We start from the raw sequence: 21,269 nt of genomic DNA on the forward strand, positions 1-21,269 counted from the left end.
CAGAAAACCTTGGAAAGATTTGTATGATGTTGATGCAAAGTGAAGTGAGTAGAAGCAGGAGAATCATGTACATGGTAACAGGAATATTGTACTATAATCAACTGTAAATGACTTTCCTCAACAATACAGTGATCCAAGACAATTCTAAAGGACTCATGATGAAAAAAAACTACCTACCTCCAGAATGCAGAGCAAAGCATACTTTTTTTTTCCCCCAAAGTCAAATGGGGTTAAGTGGCTTGCCCAAGGCCACACAGCTAGGTAATTACTAAGTGTCTGAGGCCAGATTTGAACTCAGGTACTCCTGACTCCAGGGCTGGTGCTCTATTCACTGCACCACCTAGCCACCCCCTCAAAGAATACTTTTTATACTTTATTTTCCTTGGGATTTTTATTGATCTGCGTTTTTCTTTCACAACATGGCTAATATAGAAATATGTTTTGCACAATTACACATTTATTATCTATATCTAATTGCTTGCCTTTTAAGGAAGGAGGAAGGGGAGAGAAGAAGAGAAATGGAAATTCAATTGTTTAAAAAACAAAGTTAAAAACTGTTTTTATATGTGATTTGAAAAAATTTGAAAAAAGATAAAAGCAATATATTGAGAATATGAAGGTAACATTCAAGTTAAACCTTAAAGAATTTTCAACATGAGCAGGAAATACATTTTAGGCAAAGGGAATGATATTACCTAAGACTGGATAGAATTGGGGGCACAGTGGAGCATCTTGGCTGAAATGCTCAGTATATGGAGAGAACAGTATGAAACTGGAGAGACAATTTGAAGTTAAAAGTGTTAAGGGTCTTGAATAATGAGGCATTTATAATCTTATACACTAAGCACTGACTGGAAGTCTGGCAGGCTGAGCAGAAGATCAGTCTGAAATGATCAGAGGACTGAAATAAGATTACTTGGAAAGTAGTATGAATGACTAATTCAAGAAGGGTAGGCTAGAGATATGAGGAAAAATAAGGAGGGTAATGAAACAAAAAAGGCACAAAGGAATATAGGCTTAAAATAAGGTAGCTATAGATGGTATTAAAAGGAAAGGATCTATTTGAGAGATACTGCGGTGGCAAAATACACATGTGAAATTGATGTGGAGAATATGAAAGAGTCCTCTCAGGAGGTTCACTAGGAGTCTTCTGGAAAAACTGAAGAAGTTGGGAAAATTTTCTTTCAATCTCACAGATGTGGAATTCTGAGAGGGAAGATTAAAAGATTATTGAGGTTATGAAGCAGGGACTAAGAAGATATGGGCATTGCCAATAGAAATAGGAAAACTTGGGGAAGGGTTTTTTGGGGGTAAGAAGAGGGGGTGAATGAGGTGAAGATAATTTTAATTTTGATTTGTTGAGTTTTGAGGAGACAATGAGACTTCCAGGTAGAAGTAATTGTAAACCTTTAGGTATTACAAAATATTTGACTGGAGTTTGGAGGAAAGTTGGAGGTAGAAATCCCTCCTCCCCCTAATCTTCCCTTGATCCTGTTACTTCTTCAAACTACTGTTGTCTTTTTTTCCACTATAAAATGTCTAGGAAAAAAACATTCTGTGATTTCTATATTCACTTCCTTAAAACTCACATTTCTTCTCCTGGTGAACATGTTCTTTGTCCATATTACTTATTGAAACAGTTCTCTATAAGGTCATTAATGAAATTCTGATCGAGAAATCTAAAAACTTTTTAGTGCTTTGGGATAATAGCTGATAGGGAATAGATGAATTGGACTCTCTCTTCCAGATTTAAAGGTGATAGAAAGGAGAGACCTACTGATTGAAAGTCCTTGCACAAATTAACAATAAGACTATATTCTTCACAGCAGAGAGAAATAATAGAATTAAATGAAAATGGGAGTATTCCCTTATACTGAGAGGTTCAATAAATATTTTGAGTGAATAAAGGAGATAGCCTGGCATTAGTTGGCCAGGGGTTTAGAGATCTAGTTTTAAGTTCTACCTCAGACACAAACCAGCTAAGTGCCCATGCTTGGGGCAGTTCTCATCAACAATTGATGAACATTTTCACTGGTGGAGAGAGTTTCCTCAGTTCCCTTTCCCAAGGAAATTACTCTGGAAAATAATAAGGAAATTAGTCCAGAATTTCTCTGACTCTATCCAACCTCCCCTCATAGTAGGAAGAAAATTATGAGATGTTTAAAGTTTCTTTTTAAGATTCTCAGAGCACACAGTTATGATAAAGTCACACTACAGTTCCATAGCTTTTCTAGAGACCAGACAGGAAGTCTAAGTCACATTTTTTTTTCATCTAGACAGAGTAGAAAAAATGAAAGAACTTTTTCGTTTTAGTCTCTTCTGTCTAGATGAAAAATGTGAGAAGTAAAAACTGTCTTATCTTTTATGGATCTGTTAACAAGTTTCCAAAAGACCAGGCTGTATCACGGGCATTGGCTGACTGGGAATCAGAGATGGAGACGACTTGTTCTGGCCCCAGTCTGGGTGGTCTAACGTTATCCCTTTGATTAAACTTCCTTGCTGGAAGAGTTAGAGCTGCTTCTAATGATATCTGGGATCTGAAAGCTCACACTCCCTTCTCCCTTACAGAGAGGGCTCTTATGCTTTCCTTAGTTCTCCTCCTCCTCTTTCCCCTCCTTGCCACATTCTTCTGTTCATACAATACATGCAAGCCTGTGGAGAGTGCTGTAGCAACAGGGGTAGTCATGATGAGACCTCACACAGCCCTTCTACTTTGGCACCTTCTTAGTCCCCACATCAGCCTCACAGGAGAAAATTATCTTTGTTTTTTTGTAAGAGTGTGTGTGTGTGTGTGTGTATGTATGTACTTATATACAGAAAGATGTATATATGTACACACAGACACATACGAAAATAAAAAGAAAGAGACATAAAATGTGTATAATAGATTTGCTACAATGCTTATTTCAGTCATATATATACACATTAATATCCATATTTTGTCTTTGAAAGATGGGCATCCTTTTGTATATAGTTTAAGGTTAATGCTATCTAAGCTGATTACTGTCTTATACATTCAATGGGCATTATTATAAATATGTGCTAAATAAACTTATGTAACAGTTATATATCTCCTGAAAAATTGCCAGAACTACTTTAACACCTCAATTTTCAATTTGCAGGGTGGTACAGGGAAAGAATATAGGTTATTTAGTCAGAGAAAGTTCACTTTCTGAAAATGCATCACTTTGGACAAGACATTTAGGCTCTCTGGCCTCATAGTCGAAACCTGTATCAATGAGGAAGTTGTTCTAGATGGTGCCTGAGATTCTCTTAAAACTGTGATCCTGGGGGGCGGCTAGGTGGCATAGTGGATATAGCACTGGCCCTGGAGTCAGGAGTACCGGGGTTCAAATCCGGTCTCAGACACTTAATAATTACCTAGCTGTGTGGCCTTGGGCAAGTCACTTAACCCCATTTGCCTTGCAAAAACCTAAAAAAAAACCAAAAAACTGTGATCCTGTGATTCTAAATGGCATGTAAGGAGATGAAGTTGAGAAGAACAGTTGGATAACACTAAGCATATTCTGAGAAAGGTCATGGTAGATGTGACGTAACCTTAAAAACATTTAGAGAACTTTAAGGGATAGAAGATAAATGCAACCACATGCAATCCATTCTTTATTTAAGGACTCCCTATTTTCTTTTTTTTAATTTTTGTTGATGTCTTTGGTTTCTATATTACCTTTATTTCTAAATTTCTTTCTCTTTCCTTATATCACTTGTAATAAAGAATAAAATAGAATAAAACAAGAAAAATGGTAGTTTAGGAAAACTAAAAGTATATGAAATATTCTACATACAGTCTCCTGTTTCTGAATCTTCTTTCTACTTCTGAATGAAGCAGGATCATTATAATAACACAGTATTTAATTTATATTATTATGAAGGTGGTGGTAGTTCTTTCCAATTACATTATACAAAGATATTTAGAGCAGGTCTTTTTGTGGTGGCTAAGAATTAGAAATCAAAGGGATGCCTATCAATTGGGGAAAAGCTAAAAAAGTTGTGGTATATGATGCAATCGAACACTATTATGCTATAAGAAATGACAACAGAATGATTTCAGAAAATCTGGAGAGACTTAAATGAACTGATTAGTGAATCAAGGAGAACACTGTACACAATAACAGTAATACTGTACAATGATCAATAGTGAATGATTCAGCCATTCTCAGTAATACACTGATCTAAGACAATTTCAAAAGACTAATAATGAAGCATACTACCTGCTTTCAGAGAAAGAACTGATATGATTGAATACAAACTGAAGCAGGCTATTTTTCACTTTTTTTATTTTTTTATTCAGATCTTCTTGTACAAAATAACTAATACGGAAATGTCTTTTGCATAGTTGCACATGTATGATTCATAGCTGATTTTTTTTTACCATTTCAGGGAGAGGGGAGGGAGGGATAGAACTTAGAACTCAAAACTTTAAATGAAAATGCCCCCCCAAAATAGCAGAACTGGGTTATAATCTTAAAAATTACAGAATATCTGTTCAAATCTAAGGTAAATCATTCAATATAACAATATGCAATTCTCTTTCAACTACTGATGCCAAAGAGGTCAAAGTTGATCAGTTCTATGTAGAACTACAGCATTTTCTAAAAATAATACCAAAAAAAGCACATTCATCCTAGTGAATTAAAGTACGGAATCAAAAGATAATTGGATTAAAAATAAAGTTTGGCATTGAAGAAAAAAATTAAGTTGATAGAATTTTGTCAAGACAAATCACTAGTCATAGCAAATGCTCTTTTTCAAAAATCCAAAAGGCAACTCTACATATGGATATGACCAGATGGTTAATATAGAAGTGATGAATACATTTAAAGGATTAAACTGGGTATATAAAATACCTGAAAAGGTGTAAACAGAAGTTTACTATACTATGCAGGAAGTAGTAACCAAAAGAGTTCAAAGAAAAAGAGCAAGAAAGCAAGATCGGGGCATCTAGATGGTGCAGTGGATGGGGTAGCTAGGTGATGCAATGGATAAAGAACTGGCCTGTATGCAGACCAATAAGCAACAGTTATATGGAACAAATGATTGGTTGAATATCATCATTTTATTTATTTAACTTAAATGTATGGTACATCATACTAAATGCTAAGCTGAATGAGTCAAAAGTCAGAATTTAGTTTGCCATGATACATGTCAACAAAGGTAGATGATAACACTTTAATGGCAAAAAAATGAAGAACTAGGAAGCCTTTTCATAGGATAATGTAAAAGTTGGCTTACAGTCTAACAACAACAAAAAAAAGAGACATGACAACTGGAACCATTACTTCCTGGTAAATGGAAGGAGAAGAAATGGAAGTCAGATTTTATATTTTTAGGCTCAAAGTTCACTGCAGATAGTGACTGCAGCCATGAAATCAAAAGACTTGCTCCTTGGAAGGAGAGCTATGGCAAATATGGATAGCTCAATAAAAACAGAGACATCACTTTGTCAACAAAGTCCAGATAGTCAAAGCCTTGGTTTTTTCCAGTAGCACGTACAAGATGTAAGAGTTTGACTATAATGAAAGTTGAGTGCTCCAGAATTGATGCTTTCAAATTATGATGCTGAAGTGGGGACTAAGGTGAGAACAGAGTTTGCTGGTGGAAGCATTTGCTGTGTGCCTGGTGGGTGAGAACGCTCCAGTGCAGTGGTCCAGACATCTATCTGGTCAGCTTGGCTGGTCTGGAAGACCCTGGCCTTGAGCTCCTGTGTTTCCAGTGGAGTCCTCATGTCCATCCCCTACCACCCAACAACTTCTTCAAAAATAGAATTGACTTGGGAAAAGGTATATGAAGAAAACTCTAAAAAAAAAAATTGTAATCTATGGGAAAAGAGTAGTGATTTTTTTTCAGGAATTTGTGCTTGGTTCTGAACTATTTAATATTTTTATTGTAAAAAAGAAAAAGTAAACAAAACTCCAAAGGGAAATGGTAAATAAATGAAAGGAGATAAGAACTGGAGGGGAAGAGAGCTAGTAGGAACAGGGCCATTTAAAAAAAAAGATTAAGGTAACAAATGAAGAAATTTAGAATTGTACTTAAAATACAAGACAATATAAATAGCTTGGGGGAAAAGCCAATATTAGAGACAGATGGAAGAAAATATATACCTAACTCTCATAACTTAAAAGTGGATGGATTATGCAATGAAATGAAACCAAAACATGACAATTTGGATAAGAAAACAAAACCCTACAATTTGTTGCTTACAAGATTTTTTTTAAAATAAAGAAAAATACAGAATAAAACTATAGGAATGACAGAGTGAGATTCTCAGCAATACAATGACCCAAGACAATTCTGAAGGACTTATGACGAAAAATGCTATCCATTTCCAAAGAAAGAACTGATGGTGTCTGAAACTGATTGAAGCATATTTTTTTTTAGGTTTTTGCAAGGGAAAGGGGGTTAAATGGCTTGCCCAAGGCCACACAGCTCAGTAATTACTAAGTGTCTGAGACTGAATTTGAACCCAGGTCCTCCTGACTCCAGGGCCAGTGCTTTATCCACTGTGCCACCTAGCCGCCCTGAAGCATATTTTTTTAACTTAATTTTTCTTGAATTCTTTCTTTCAGGGGATGGGGTGTGGGGATGGTCTAAGTTTTCTTTCACAACATTACTATTATGGAAATGTTTTACATGGCTATCCTGTATAATCTATATTGAATTGCTCATGTTCTCAATGGGAGATGGGAGTGGGTAAGGAAAAAGAGAGAAAGTTTGCAGCTCAAAATTTTAAAAACAAACATTAAAAATTGCTTTTACATGTAACTGGGGAAAAATAAACTACTAAATAAAAAGATCAAAATCAATAACATTCTTATATAATAATAATAATAATAATAATAATAATCATAATACACAAGAAGCAATAATAGAAAAAGGAATCTCTTTCCGAATAACAGCAAAATGCATAAATACATACCAAAACCCAAAAAAGATTTGTATATATTTAATTACAAAATACTAATTATACAAATTAATAAGTTAAAAAGCTGGAGGAATATTTAGGGCTCATGTCTAGACCATGCCAATATAAATGTCAATACTCTCAAAATTAATTTATACTTTTTATGGTATATCAATCAAATCACCAAAAGAATACTTTATAGAACTTGATGAAATAATAGAATTTAGATGTAAAATAAAATATCTAACATATGAAGGCACAGGAGCATGGTAGAAAAACCGAAAGGAGGGCAATCAGAGGAGAAATGAAGACAGGACTAGATTGTAGTGCTCCTTTAATAAAGGCTTTGGGTTAAACCTTTTGCTCTCCCACTCCAATTTCAGGGACAGAGCATACTGAGGATACTGTCGAAATGTGAATACCAAGTCTGACTGCACATAAGACTTAAGAGAGTTAGTTTCCTAGGGTTAAGTGATTAGTAGTCAAAGACCTATAAATCATGGGAATTGATGAGGTTTTCAAAACAGAATTTGATGTGAGAAGAGAAGAAGGTCCAGGGCAGGACCTATAGAACATTCATAACCAAGGACACTGACAAGCAGTCAGTTAGGAAGAGAAAAATTAGGAGAGCAATGTAATGAAAACCCAAGACAGAGAAAGTACCAAGAAGGAGAGAGTAGTTTAAAGTCTCAGCAAAGAGATAAAGAAGGATGAGGATTGAAAAAAGGCCATCAGATCTGGCAATTATGAGATTACTGGCAATTTAGACAGAAGTTTCAATTAAATGACAAAGAAGGAAGCCAGGTTACAAGGGATTGAAGAGAGAAGCAGAAGTGGAGGAGACAAGAGTGGACAACTTTTTTTTTATTTTTTTAGGTTTTTGCAAGGCAAATGGAATTAAGAGTGGCTTGCCTAAGGCCACACAGCCAGGTAATTATTAAGTGTCTGAGACTAGATTTGAACCCAGGTACTCCTGACTCTAAGGTCAGTGCTTTATCCACTACACCACCTAGCCTCCCCAAGAGTGGAAAGCTTCTTAAAAATGTTCAGTTGAGCAAGGAGAGATTTTTTTTTAAAAATATGACACCAGCCAGACCTTCAGGATGCTCATAGTAATAAGAGGCTAGGGCACACAAAGCTATAATTTATGTTGTTGTTTGTTCTTCGATTTTAAAAAAGGATCAGTGATATCATGGGTGATGTCATGATTTGTGTGTGAAGTAGATTTAAGTGAGGCAGAGTTGCACAAAGTCGACAGTCTCACTCCCTCTTCTTGAGTCACGAAAGACCAGTAGCAGGACAAAAGTTAAGATGTTTGGCAATGGCCCAGGATGCAGTCAATGACCTTGGTAACTCTGATGCTTGACCAAGCTCTAAGTGCTCTACAGTACCTGCTTTATTCACCTTTAAAATCATTGTATAAATCATATCCATTTTCTCTAAGAGATCAGGGACCATGTATTCTAGGCAGCACCTCATACAATCTTCTGAACACAATTGGCATTTAAGTATTCCGTGAAAAGAATGGTCAACTTTGACTATTCCAAGGTCTATATATCTAGTCTTTAGATTTTCTAAACTCTTTCTCCCACTTTGTGAAAATATTACCTATCACCTTCACCAGAGGCTGAAGATAGTGATATTAAAAACAAATTCCTACCTATAAGCAGCTTGGAAAAAGTTTAAATTGAGATAAGAATTTTAAGTTACTAACTAAAAATAATTTTTTAAAAAAATAGCTATACATTGGGGCGGCTAGGTGGAGCAGTAGAAAGAGCACTGGCCTTGGAGGCAGGAGTACCTGAGTTCAAATATGGCCTCAGACACTTAATAATTACCTAGCCGTGTGGCCTTGGGCAAGCCACTTAACCCCATTGCCTTGCAAAAACTTAAAAAAAAAATAGCTATACAGTTGACATATCCATTCCATTTCTTTAAGATTTAGATCCATTATTTTCCATAGACAATTAGATAAAAGACTTAATTATTGCTTTAATTATAAATCCTGGGTAGAAGAGTTGTTTAATGATTGAGCAAAGTCCTAAAAAATCTCATATATGTAGCCCCCAGAGGAAATCAATGCTTTTACTACTTGTCCCCAACTCTTCCTCTTTACATCACAATGCCATTTTCCTGTTCAGTTAAAAACTTAGAAAAATCTTTTACAAATATGATGCTCTGAAAGGAAATTGGCTAATATGTCAAAGTTCATATTAAGATGTTACAGTGGTAATTAATATATACCAGGCACAATAAATTAATGGAAGGCTGGCTTAACGTTAAAGCTTCATAAGCTCAGCATTGGAATAAAAATATATCCTAAAAAGATCATGTCATTGAATAGGATGTCAGATGAATAATATTAATTTTTTGAAATTATAAAAAACTCATTTGCAAATTATAGCTACTCTTATAGTCATGTCAGTAGCTTCTTGCCAAAAAAGTGTGTGTGCATGTGTGTGCATATGTGTGTGTGTGTGTGTGTGTGTGTGTGTGTGTGTTTTCATCTTCTCACTTGTCTTCTCATTGCCCTTATGATTATCTCATCTGTTCTTCCTTCCCAGGGGCTTAAACTCTTTCCCTTGCTATCATGTTTTTATAATAATTCCCACTAATGCTTTTTCCATCTCACCCTTTCAAATCTTATTACCACATTTACAATAACTTGTACTTCATATTACAGACTTCTCATGATTCATCTCAATTAGACCTCCTCCTCCTCTTCTGTCATCTAGCTATTCCAGAAGCAGCTGTGCTAGACTTATAATTTGGAAGTTAAGAAAATGAAGAACAAACAACAACATAAATTATAGCTTTGTGTGCCCTAGCCTCCTATTACTATGAGCATCCTGAAGGTCATTCTGCCATCTCATCAACTGGTAGAAGAACATATTATTTATAGTCCAAAGAAGCGAAATTAAGGCATGATTCAAAATCATGGACCATGGGGCAGCTAGGTGGCATAGTGGATAAAGCACCGGCCTTGGAGTCAGGAGTACCTGAGTTCAAATCCGGTCTCAGACACTTAATAATTACCTAGCTGTGTGGCCTTGGGCAAGCCACTTAACCCCATTTGCCTTGCAAAAAAATCCTAAAAACAAAACAAAACACAGTCATGGACCAAGCCCCAAAGAGCTCACTTCTAGCTTTTAGTATACACTTTAGTACAATGAAACTGGGCACTACCGAGGGAGGGGGGAAAACCCATTTTTTTAAATGGGATTTTCCAAAGTCAAAGAAGTATTCACAGTGTGCAATTTCCTGGTAATAAGCCTCCATACTTAGGTGGGTAGTCACACAGCTGACTCCATTTCTGGTAGAACCTACCAGACTTATTGTCCTATCAGCAGAGCTTTCAAAATCTCACTTTCATAATACAGTGAGACGTCTAGATATATTTAATTTTATGTTTTACTTCTTTTCTAGCTTTGAGCATCATTTTATATAATCTACACCACTATCAATTAAGGATAATAAGAAAAGAAGAAAACATATGAGGTGGCAACTTTAATGAGCTATGAATTTTCACGAATTATGGCAACACTTCCCAAAGGTCCAGGACGTCCTTTTACATGAAGAAAGGACTCCTTAATTTGTATAGCATGTTTCAATGGCAGAGTTAATTTGTGTCTTATGTGTAAGTATATTGAATATTTATTGAAAATCTTTGATGTATTGTACTCTATAAAGCAATGAACATATGTTCCACATGGTGGGCTGAGTGTTTCATTCTAAATGAACTCACTTTTTTGACTCATGAAAAGTCCTAAATAAAGAGAAAAAATAAGAATTGTCCTAAGTATCTTAGGAATTAACAGCACTGAGTATAAGGAGAATGCATGAAGTTCTTGAAAGTTTTACCCAACTTCATAGTGCTTATTTGCTGATTAAGAAAATCAAATGCTAGGCAGAATTTAATTTAGCTTAATCAAAAAAGAGATCTTAAAAAAGGGAAAGAACCCACATGTACAAAAATTTTTATAGTAGCTCTTTTTGCTGTGGTAAAAACCAAGTGGATGAGATGCCCATAAACTGGGGAATGGCAGAACAAGTTGTGGTACATGAATGTGATGAAATACTATTGTTCTGTAAGAAATCATGAACAGACAGATTTCAGAAAAACTTGGAAAGACTTACATGAACTGATGCTGAGTAAAGTGAGTAGAACAGGGAAACACTGTACACCTTAACAGCAATATTGTGTGATGCACACCTGTGATAGATTTAGTTCTTCTCAACAATACAGTGATCAAAGACAATTCCAAAAGACTTGTGATGGAAAATGTAATCCACATTCAAAAAAAGAACTAAGTGTGAATACAAATCAAAACATACTATTCTACAAATGGTGTATATATCAATCAGTAGCATAACTAAATTCGAACCATCTATTACAGAAAATCAGTCTTTGAAATTGAAAGAAAAGTTAATCAAAATAATTTTATAAATTAAGAATGTAAACAATAAGTACTTCACCTACCATCATCACAAACTAGGAAAACGATAGAGAAAAGAAAGGTAACTCTCTGTATCTTATCCAGAACATCCTGTCACCAAAGTTTGTCTTAAGATCTGAATTAATCTTTTTGCAGCACTGTTGTACATACCTGCTGAGTGAGAAGACTGATGTGACTGGATGGGGAATATTGCCGTGCTGCTTGTTTCTCAGCCAGTCGCTGAAGCTCAGCTGTGACCATGCTTTGATTGTATCGTTTGCCAAAGGTAGTACTATCGTCTCCATCCTTGGATGTTTTGGCTAAGCCTGCATGGTGTCTACTTGTATGGCACGTACCTTCTAAATTAAAGAATGACAAGGAATTTTCATCTACTTGGCTGAGAAGTATTACAAGTGTAATCACAATGATAGTCAAGAAATTATCAAGCAAACAGATATTTTTTTCCTGAATTCTGGATTTTTGATTACAATTCTAATAACAACAGATTAAGACACTTTACATACAAAAATATCACAAAAGACTCTGTTATTACATAAAGAAGTTAAATTCTTTTTTTTTTTTTAGGTTTTTGCAAGGCAAATGGGGTTAAGTGGCTTGCCCAAGGCCACACAGCTAGGTAATTATTAAGTGTCTGAGACAGGATTTGAACCCAGGTATTCCTGACTCCAAGGCCGGTGCTTTATCCACTACGCCACCTAGCCGCCCCATAAGAAGTTAAATTCTTAAAATGTATTTATTGGCAGAGTTTCACTTAGAACTTTCTATGTATGCTCAGGGGTCAGTTGAATTAGTAAATAATTTCTAAGTTACTTGTAGCTCTAACATTATGTGACTAATAAAAGCAGTAATTGGGAAGATAGTGACCAATCCTATAATTTACTAACAATGTTAAAAATCATGACCTTGATGTTTTTTTCATGCCATTTTACTTACATTTCTTGTCTGTTTAAAGCTGGAGCAAACCACTTTAATTTTCAGTATTTGTTTAGACTTGTATTTCTAAGGTACCCACTACCATGATATTCATAGTTTTCCTAAGAAGCTCCAAATGGGAAAAGGGAAAAAAAGCCTAGCTGAGTACACTCAGAACCATACTCATAATCTTGTATTCTGGAACAAAGGCCTTTCCCCTTTAGAGTTTCTTTAATTTTCTTTCTTTGTTTAAGTTTTTACCCCTAAACAGGGTCTTTATTGAGCATTTTGGTTTGCATAAGCTTTTAAGTGTGGTAAAAAAAAAACCAACAAGAAAACAAAGATGATTTTAAAAATGCTATGAAAATTTTAATGATTTGAAAGGATATACATTCCTCAACTTTGACTGACTCAACATGTATGTGAAATTTTCCTTTCTAAAAATGATACAATTTAACCCATTAAGGTTCTATTATAGTTTGCATCTGCATTAATATTAGATCTTTTTCCCTGTCTTCCCTTTTATTAAAAAGATGAAATAAAAAGCTGGCCAGTTTACAGGTCTCATCCTACCTGGCAGTTTTTATATTCTTATCACAATCCATAGCTAATGCAAAACAGTGAAGCTGTTTTCCATTCTCAATCTATGAGACTTTCCAATCCCTTTCTATCTTAATGGAGCATGAAAAAATAATGGATTGTTTTTATTTTCATAATAATTTTAAAATGAAGTTACTAGTGTTACATTATGTCAAAGTCTTACGTTCACAGAAAAGAAAGTTTAGGAACTAATGATAAATACTAAATGAATTTTCCTATGTGTTTTAATCATGATCTGTTCAATAGTCCAGGGAATCTCTCAATTAGCAGGCATACTTTTAAAAGATTCAACTAAATATAAGATTACACTAGCTAAATTCAAGAAAAATTCTTATTTTAAAAAAAGAAGAATGTTTATGAGTGTTAGAAATAATTTGTTAATTATGTCTAAATTATTAAGTTATGAGTTTAGAGAAAATATTAAATTAACACATATTCCATTTTAAAAAACAAACAAAAGCAGTCCAGAGTCAAAAATTTTATTGCCTAAGTTCACACTCACCTGCTTTAGCTGAGGAGGGCCGGGACAGTTTCTGGCTATATATCTGCGCAGCACTTTGAATTGAGGAGAAGGGGCCAATGGTGTAACTGCCAGACCGACAGCGTGGCAGCACAGCTGGACTAGGTACACGATGTGACACCGAATGTGGGGAGGGAGAACAGTTATCAGGGGTTGCATTCTGTAAAGCAGTTGGTTGATGAGCCACATTGGAGATAACTGGAGGAACTTGGGAAAAAGCAGAGTGATGACTAGGTACTGGTGTGAGGTCAGAGGATGGAATCAGAGATGTCAAATGGGAGTTGGGAATTTTCTGAAGAATAGCACTAGGACCAGAGGATGGACAAAGGGAAGTGCTATGGGGGGATTTACTCTCTTTTTCTGTTGATGTAGTAAATCCTGTTAAAAGAATTAAAAAGAATCAGACTATTTCAAGGAGAATGGGTAATAAGACAAGACTATACAGAGAAAAATTGAAAACAAAGCCACTTTGGCCTGAGGGAGGACTCAAAAAAATAGATTCCAATTTGTGCTCTTCAAGAACTTAAGGAGTATTGTCTATCAAAGATGACCTTGATCACTATACCTGGCAAATGGAACAACACAAAAGATCCCCTCTAAGAGTCAAAGTTAGATTATCTTCAAAAAGTAGACAGGGAAAATTTTTGTAATGTTTAACAATTAGGAAAAAATTTCCAGGAAAAAGTAGACTACTACTTTCTTGCTTTTTAACTTCAGTCATCCTTTCCTCTCCATCCCTCATCCTCATGGAAAATGCAGAATTTTAAAAATTCTCTGGATGAGAAAAAAGATTATTAAGGATTTGGAAGAGAAAGGAGCATTTTTTCAAGAGGTTAACATCATTTCTCTCTGCAACTCTTTAATATCTTTATTTGTATTTATTTCTGGTTCAAAACTATCATACTACTTTCTAGAGATTTCTTTTACAATTCTAAATCTTTCCAAAAGTCTGCTCTCTTAAAACTTCAATGCCACTCCCATTTTCTCTTTCCTTCCCTCTTTTTCTCCCCCCCTCCACCCATAGCAAATAACCATGCCTCTACTTAATATAGTTTGAGACCATCTATCATGATACTCACCTAACTTCACTCAAAACTACTCTATTAAGTCACCCATTCTCCCCTGCCTTGCACCAATCTTTAAGGACAAAAAACAAAACAAAACAAAAAACCTTTCTTCCTTACTACAGAAGCAATTATTTGAGTTCTTGATAAAAAGTTTTATCAACTTATCTTCTACAATATCACTTTCATCTATCTTATTCTCTCTATTTCATGCTCAATTACTGACTAGACTATTGATTATATTATTGCAAATCTTCTACTCAAAGTAATCTCCTAGGATCCCTACCCCAGTCTTTCATCTTTTTTAATCTGTACCCAACAAAAGTGCCAAATTAGTTTATCTAGAACACAGGTCTGACCATGCTTCTCCCTGTTCCAGAAGTTTCAATAGTTTCTTGTTGCCTCTATGATCAACTACAATCTTGTTCATTTTGCATGTAAGACCTGCATAATCTAATGCCAATCTGTGTTTTCAGACTTGCTGTCATATCAATGAAGGGACAGAGTGAATATGGAATGTATCCAAACAAGCCTGTCTGTTTTCTTGTTCATCTTCTACCTCAGTGCTTCTGCACAAGCTGTTGTACTTCCCTGGACTGCATTCCTTCTTCACTGCCCAGTTTCCTTTAAAAAAAATAGCTCAAGAGCTACCTCCTGGAGGAAGTCTTTCTTGATCCCCCAGACACTACTCCATCCTAACATTATCTTGTATTTTGATTATTCTTAGGTATCCTCAACTAGAACCTTGAGGTCAGGCATTATTTTGTTTTTCTTTTTCTAACTCCAGGGCTTAATAAAATGCTTGGCACATTGCAGGTACTTAATAAATGTTTGCTGAAAGACTGATCCAGCAAAGCATCCTCCTTGATCTGGCTCTAATAATGATTCCCTCTCTGAGTCTCCTCCTTTCCCTATAAAACTGCACAAGTCTCTCCTATTTCCAAAAAAACCATTTTTTGATTCTTCTATATCCTCCATTTATTGTCCTAAATTTCTTCTCAATTATTGCTATTGTAGAAAGATTAATTTAAACTTGTTAAGTTCACCTCATTACCCATCCTCCAGTCCCGGCAAACTATTCTCCTTTCCTACCTTGCTACAGAATTGCTCTCTTCAGGGTCACCAATGATTTATTTCTTTGTTGCCAAAACCAATGATTTTTTCTCAGATGTCATCCACTTTGACCTTTCTGCAGTAACTGAAAAGGTGTTTGTTGCTCTTTCTTTTCTGTCTTCCACATCACTGCTTTCTCTCCTGGTTATATTCCCTCCTTCCCAATGTTCCTTTTAGTCTCCTCCTCTTTCCCCCCCATCCTATTCTTTGTGTGACTATATCCCAAAACTCTATAACAGATGTTTTTCTTTCTTCACATCTTCCCCCTTGGTGATCATATTTATGCTCACAAATTCAAATATCACTATTCAGAAGATAATTTCCTAATTTATATAGCCAGCCCTAATCTCTTGATTTCCTCTTCAGCATTTCCAACAGTTTTCTGAATATTTTCACCTGGATATTTTGTCAATACCTCAAAGTCAATGAGTCCAAAACTTAAACCATAATCTTTTCTAAATCTGTTCTACTTCCAATTTTATTATTTGTTGACAAAAACTATTGTCCTAATATTAAGATATACTTAAAACCACAGAACTACTTTTGACTCTTTCCTTTACCTGTAACTTCCAATGAATCATCAAATCCTATCAATTTTGTCTCTACAGTGTAATTTATATCCTTCCCCTCCTTTCTACATACACTGACACTACCCAAAGTTAGTCCCTCTTGTTTGTTCAAACTCATCTGTTCTAATGGAAGATGCTCTCTTTTTCTCCCCTCTCCCCTCTCCAACTGAATTCTCAGAAAGCTGCCAAAATAATTTGCAATCTTATAACCATGTATCTTCTATTCAAAAACCCTCAAATGCTCCCTGTCATCAGGATCAAATGAAAAAGTCATTGTTATAGTATTTAACACCAACAAGTCTAGCAGTAATCTAGTTCTGCAGCCTCATTTTACACTATTCCTCTCATCAATTTATACAACAATATTGCTTCTCAACATTCAGGCCAGATGTCTTCTCCAGAAAATATTCCCTCTTTATCCCAATCTGCTGAAATTCTTCTCCTTCTTCAAGGACCAACTTAGAAGGAATCTCTTTCATGCTGGTCTTCCCTCTGATCTTCAACGGTAAAAATGATTTTTCTCCTCTCCAATTTCTTCTATTGCCTTTCCTGGATCCCACCTTCAGCTCCAATGTATTCTATCTTGTATCACAATTACTTATATATGTCATATTCTGACTAGTAGCCTTTAAGTTCTTTGAGGACAGGTATTTTGGTTTTCCTATCCCCAGAACATAAAGTGATCTGTGGAAAGTACAAGCTTTCCAACAAGTATAACTGTTGAACTGTCCTGTTTTAAAAAAAAGACTTACGTGATAATTTGTCAGAATGAAGTTCTGCTCCTTGTTGATGCTTGGGCTGCTTGATTCTCACTTCTTCTACTGTCTCAGGATGATCTAATAGATGAAATTTTGGGAATTTAGACAATTCTGTTGAGTTATGAAATCATAAACACTACATCCATTTTGCATAAAGAAATAACTAAAGTAGAGAGGACTGCATCACTTATAAATTATTAGAAAATAAGTTAGTCACAAAAAGAATTCCCATTTCCTGTATAGAACTGTAGTGTCTCCTTACTGTGTCAGAATAACCCAATGTAACATAATGAGGAATCATTTAAGCAGTGTCATGTTCTGAAGAGGGTGGGTTCCTGTGTTAACAAAGGAACCAAAGAATACTGTTTCAAATTGACTACTGCCATTGAAAAATGGCAGATAAAGTCAATTTTATTGATCAAATAAGATTATTAGCTATTTCTCAGCCCTATTCTTCCCTTCCCTGCCTCTAGGAATTTAGGGAAAATCACTATTTTTGCCAGAGATATATTTTCTTCACGTTTTCTATTAAAATTCTTCTCTTCCTTTAAGTTCCAGTTCACGAACTACCTCTTCCAAGATGTCCTCCCTGACTCTTAAAGTAAAAGTACTCAGTTCCAACTCAAGTATCTAATGGTATTTTGCCTAAATCTCTCCTTTGCAAGGTAAACTTGTATTTAAATATGCATATCTTACTCCCATATCAAACAATTCCTTGAGAACAGATACTTTATGGCTAATATCAAGCACATATAAGAATGCTTAATAAACATTTATTGGACTGAATTAATGGTAATACTATGGTTTGTGAATTTATTTTATTAATGTTTTGATAATTATCTTTAAATATGTTGGATTTCTTTGTAATCTTATAGATTTAATTTTATACACTTAGAAATATTTTTCTGAAAAGGGTCTATGGCCTTCATTAGACTTCAAAGGGAGTCAAAAGAGGTTAAGAAACCCTGTTTTAGGGATACCATGGACTAAATGTATCTAAAGACAAATCTTCATGTTTGAGTTAGCCCTTATTGTTTATGCTAACATTAAAAAGGGACCTTAATTGTTGTAGCTTATACAATTGCCTACTGGACTAAGTCTCTTCCTCACCTATTATCAATTCATTTCATGAGAAAACAATCTCATGATGGAAATAATTTACATAGACATTTATATTTTTAAGGAAGAGGTGTTTCCTGGACTTATAAACCTAAACCCTTTCTCAACTACTACATGGAAAATAGTTCTTTAAGATATCTCACTCAACCACCACTTTTCCCAAAGCTGCCATCAATAATGCACTACTCCCTCATTACCAAAAAAACCTTTATGCCTTCTCCATGATTACTCTCATTAAGAAATAAAATTGGGGCAGCTAGGTGGCGCAGTGGATAAAGCACCGGCCTTGGAGTCAGGAGTACCTGGGTTCAAATCCGGTCTCAGACACTTAATAATTACCTAGCTGCGTGGCCTTGGGCAAGCCACTTAACCCCATTTGCCTTGGGAAAAAAAACTAAAAAAAACCCCAAAGAAATAAAATCCTCTCTCATATGTACTTTATGTCTTAATTTTATATAGGTCATACCACTAAGTATAGGTATATACTGGGGGAAAAAAAAAACCTGACATAACAGATTTCTCTCAAGGTTATATAAGTCAGATCTGAGAGGAAAAAAGAAGTCAAATTTATTATCTTTTCTTATTAATGAAGATAATGACTATTTCCTTGCTCTGTCTGATCTCTTAGTTAATCATCTTGGCCTAATTTTCCTATCTATATTTCTTTCCCGTGATCATCACCATTAGTATTAACTAAAATACTTACCACCTTTTGCCCCACTATCAGAATAACTGTTGCTGTTCTTGGTGGCTTTGGAATTAGTTCCCAGAAAGACACTTGCAGACTTATTTTTTTGGGTATAAAAAGTCAAAACCTCCTCCAGTTCAGCCTCACTAAAATAAGCAAAAACAAGTCAGAAAAGGATTGTGTCTTGGAAAAATAAAGATGAAAGCAACAAAATTAAATGATAGCACCAGAAAAATTATGGAGGAAAATAAAAGACATAAGATGTGTGGAAGAAAAACTAAGTACTCTGCTTCTTAGAAACAATTCTGTCAGAAACAGTTTTATTAATTCTTAAGCATTTCTACTTGCAGAGCAAGAAATCCAAAGAGACAAAGATCCATTGTTTTGAAAATTTCTTATCCAAGCCATTTTCTCTTTACAATTAATATAGTTATGATTCAACAAGGGCACAGAGTTTTAGTAATAGTTTTTGATGCACCAAACAAAAAAAATTAAGTACTTTTTGTTGCCTTCCTGGATAATCATTTCATGAAAACCATTCCATTAATCTTTAATCACTCCCTCTAAGGAGTTTCCTTTCAAAATAGTCAAAACTTCAGAGATGCTTCTGTTAACTGAATTAACCAAAAGAGTTCTTGTTTTTATTCAATATTACTCTAATCTATTTCAGGGATGACTTCCTTCCTGCTGATCAAGCCTCTCCCTTTAGAAATTAGTTATTTCCAAAATTCCAAAAGAATGATGAAAAATGATTTCCTTGCAGAATTGTTTCAAATTGAACAAAAGATTGCTAAAGCACTGTCCTAATATAATTACTTAATATTTTCCTAAAGAGAGATGGGGGGAGATGGGTATGCTTCCATATATAAAATATCTCTGGCAAAGAGGAAATCCAGTGAGATGATATAAAGGTAAAGCATTTTGAAAAAATATAAGATACTATATAAATACAATATTGGATGTTACCAAGCTGGAAATGTATTGAAAAAGACCTGGGTTTAAATCTCACCTCTGACACTTTAGCACTTATGCTCTATGAGATACAGTTTCCAGAACTATGGGAACACCACTAATAGCTATTCCACAAGACTGTTGTGGAGAGATAAATAATGTATATGATACACTTTGCAAAATTTAAAATGCTATACAAATGTCAACATTATTAGTAATACTTTCTTTATTCAGTAATATCAAGGAATAAGCTATTTCACATAAGTTTTCCATATAATTGAGGTTCTATCCCACTCCTTTTTCTCATTTCCTGATTCTAATTGCCTAAGGATTGAGAAGTCAAAACATCAAACTTGTTAGCTCAGGGTCCAGGAATAAACAATCTGAAAAAGACCTTGAAGGGCTTTTGGAGCAATGTATGGTTGGATTTGTAGAACCAAGACCCATACTGGTCTCTGTGTGTGGGTAGCCTGGAGCTCACCTGGGCTTCCTTACTGTCTTTGATTATATTATGGATATAATTGAGGTTAATGGATAAAGCATCCTTTAGATCAGTAGGGTATTACTACACTGTCATTACTGTTACTTGAAGGTAAAGAGGACAAAAAACTCCTCAGTTTGGAAGCACTGGGAATGTGGAAATACTGTGTAATAAATTCAAGGATTTCTCTCAGGAGAAGAGAACTTACATAAAGTAATGACTTAAACGTTCAAGGAACTCTCACATTTAACAAAAGGTAAATGAAGATTCTGCTTACTCCCCAGCAATCAACACAGAATCATCTAGCTAGTAACTGGAACACATTTACTTGTTTCTATATGGAATCAGTCAGGAGATCCCATGTGATCCTTTCTCCAGAAAACAGATGACTGCGACTCTAAGTTTAAAAGTTTTATATATTTATCTGACTTATATCCCTGAAAAAAGCTAAATTTAGAATTTTGCTATTTACTACAGTTGTTATTCTTCAACCACAGAATCAGAAATTTATTCTTTACTTCTCTAAGATTAACATAACAAATGTGTAGCTCATTTCCAGTCCAGTAAGAGTCAGCTAAACAAGGATAAGAGTTTTGTCAAAATGCTTTTTGTTTGATATGTTTAACCTTTTTGGTACTAGGGTTAAATTTATGTCTATAGAATGTTATAACATTACACAGGGGATCATTTAATACTATTTGATAATGTTTTAAGTGATGGAACTCTAGGTAGTTTATTTTTAAATGGTCGTGTTTTTTTTTTTCCACCAGGATTCAGATGTTTGGAGCCAGCTTAAAGATTATTTTGATCATTAAATTTAACTCTTGCTGCAAATTTTCCATTTTTGCACAAGGCCTCCAGTGTGAGTCTCAGTGAATTATTTTGTTATTGTTACTTTGTATAAGTTCTTTGAGGATATGAGTCACTTCTGCTTTGTATCCACAGAGCATATATACCATACTTATTAAATGCTTGATGATTAAGTAGTTTGAAATCAACTGACTGAACTACCTATAGGCCTTGACTGGTTGTATTAAGATAGAGAACTAAATGTGGGAATTTGAAATCCCCAAGGCTAAGCTTGAGTGTAAGGGACTTCTCATTTTATCTTAGTT

At 34.9% G+C, this 21,269-nt stretch overlaps 1 protein-coding gene across 1 annotated transcript in view; it reads right to left on the reverse strand.

The window, feature by feature from the left end:
- Window positions 1-21,269, reverse strand: part of TTLL5 (tubulin tyrosine ligase like 5) — a 469,247-nt gene that overhangs the window by 182,296 nt on the left and 265,682 nt on the right. Inside the window, 4 exon segments of the mRNA XM_074235683.1 lie at window positions 11,530-11,717; window positions 13,394-13,789; window positions 16,910-16,993; window positions 18,741-18,868. Coding sequence (XP_074091784.1) covers window positions 11,530-11,717; window positions 13,394-13,789; window positions 16,910-16,993; window positions 18,741-18,868 — 796 coding nt within the window.

This window comes from Macrotis lagotis, chromosome 4 (genome assembly GCF_037893015.1).
Source record: "Macrotis lagotis isolate mMagLag1 chromosome 4, bilby.v1.9.chrom.fasta, whole genome shotgun sequence".
Classification (NCBI taxonomy): domain Eukaryota; kingdom Metazoa; phylum Chordata; class Mammalia; order Peramelemorphia; family Peramelidae; genus Macrotis; species Macrotis lagotis.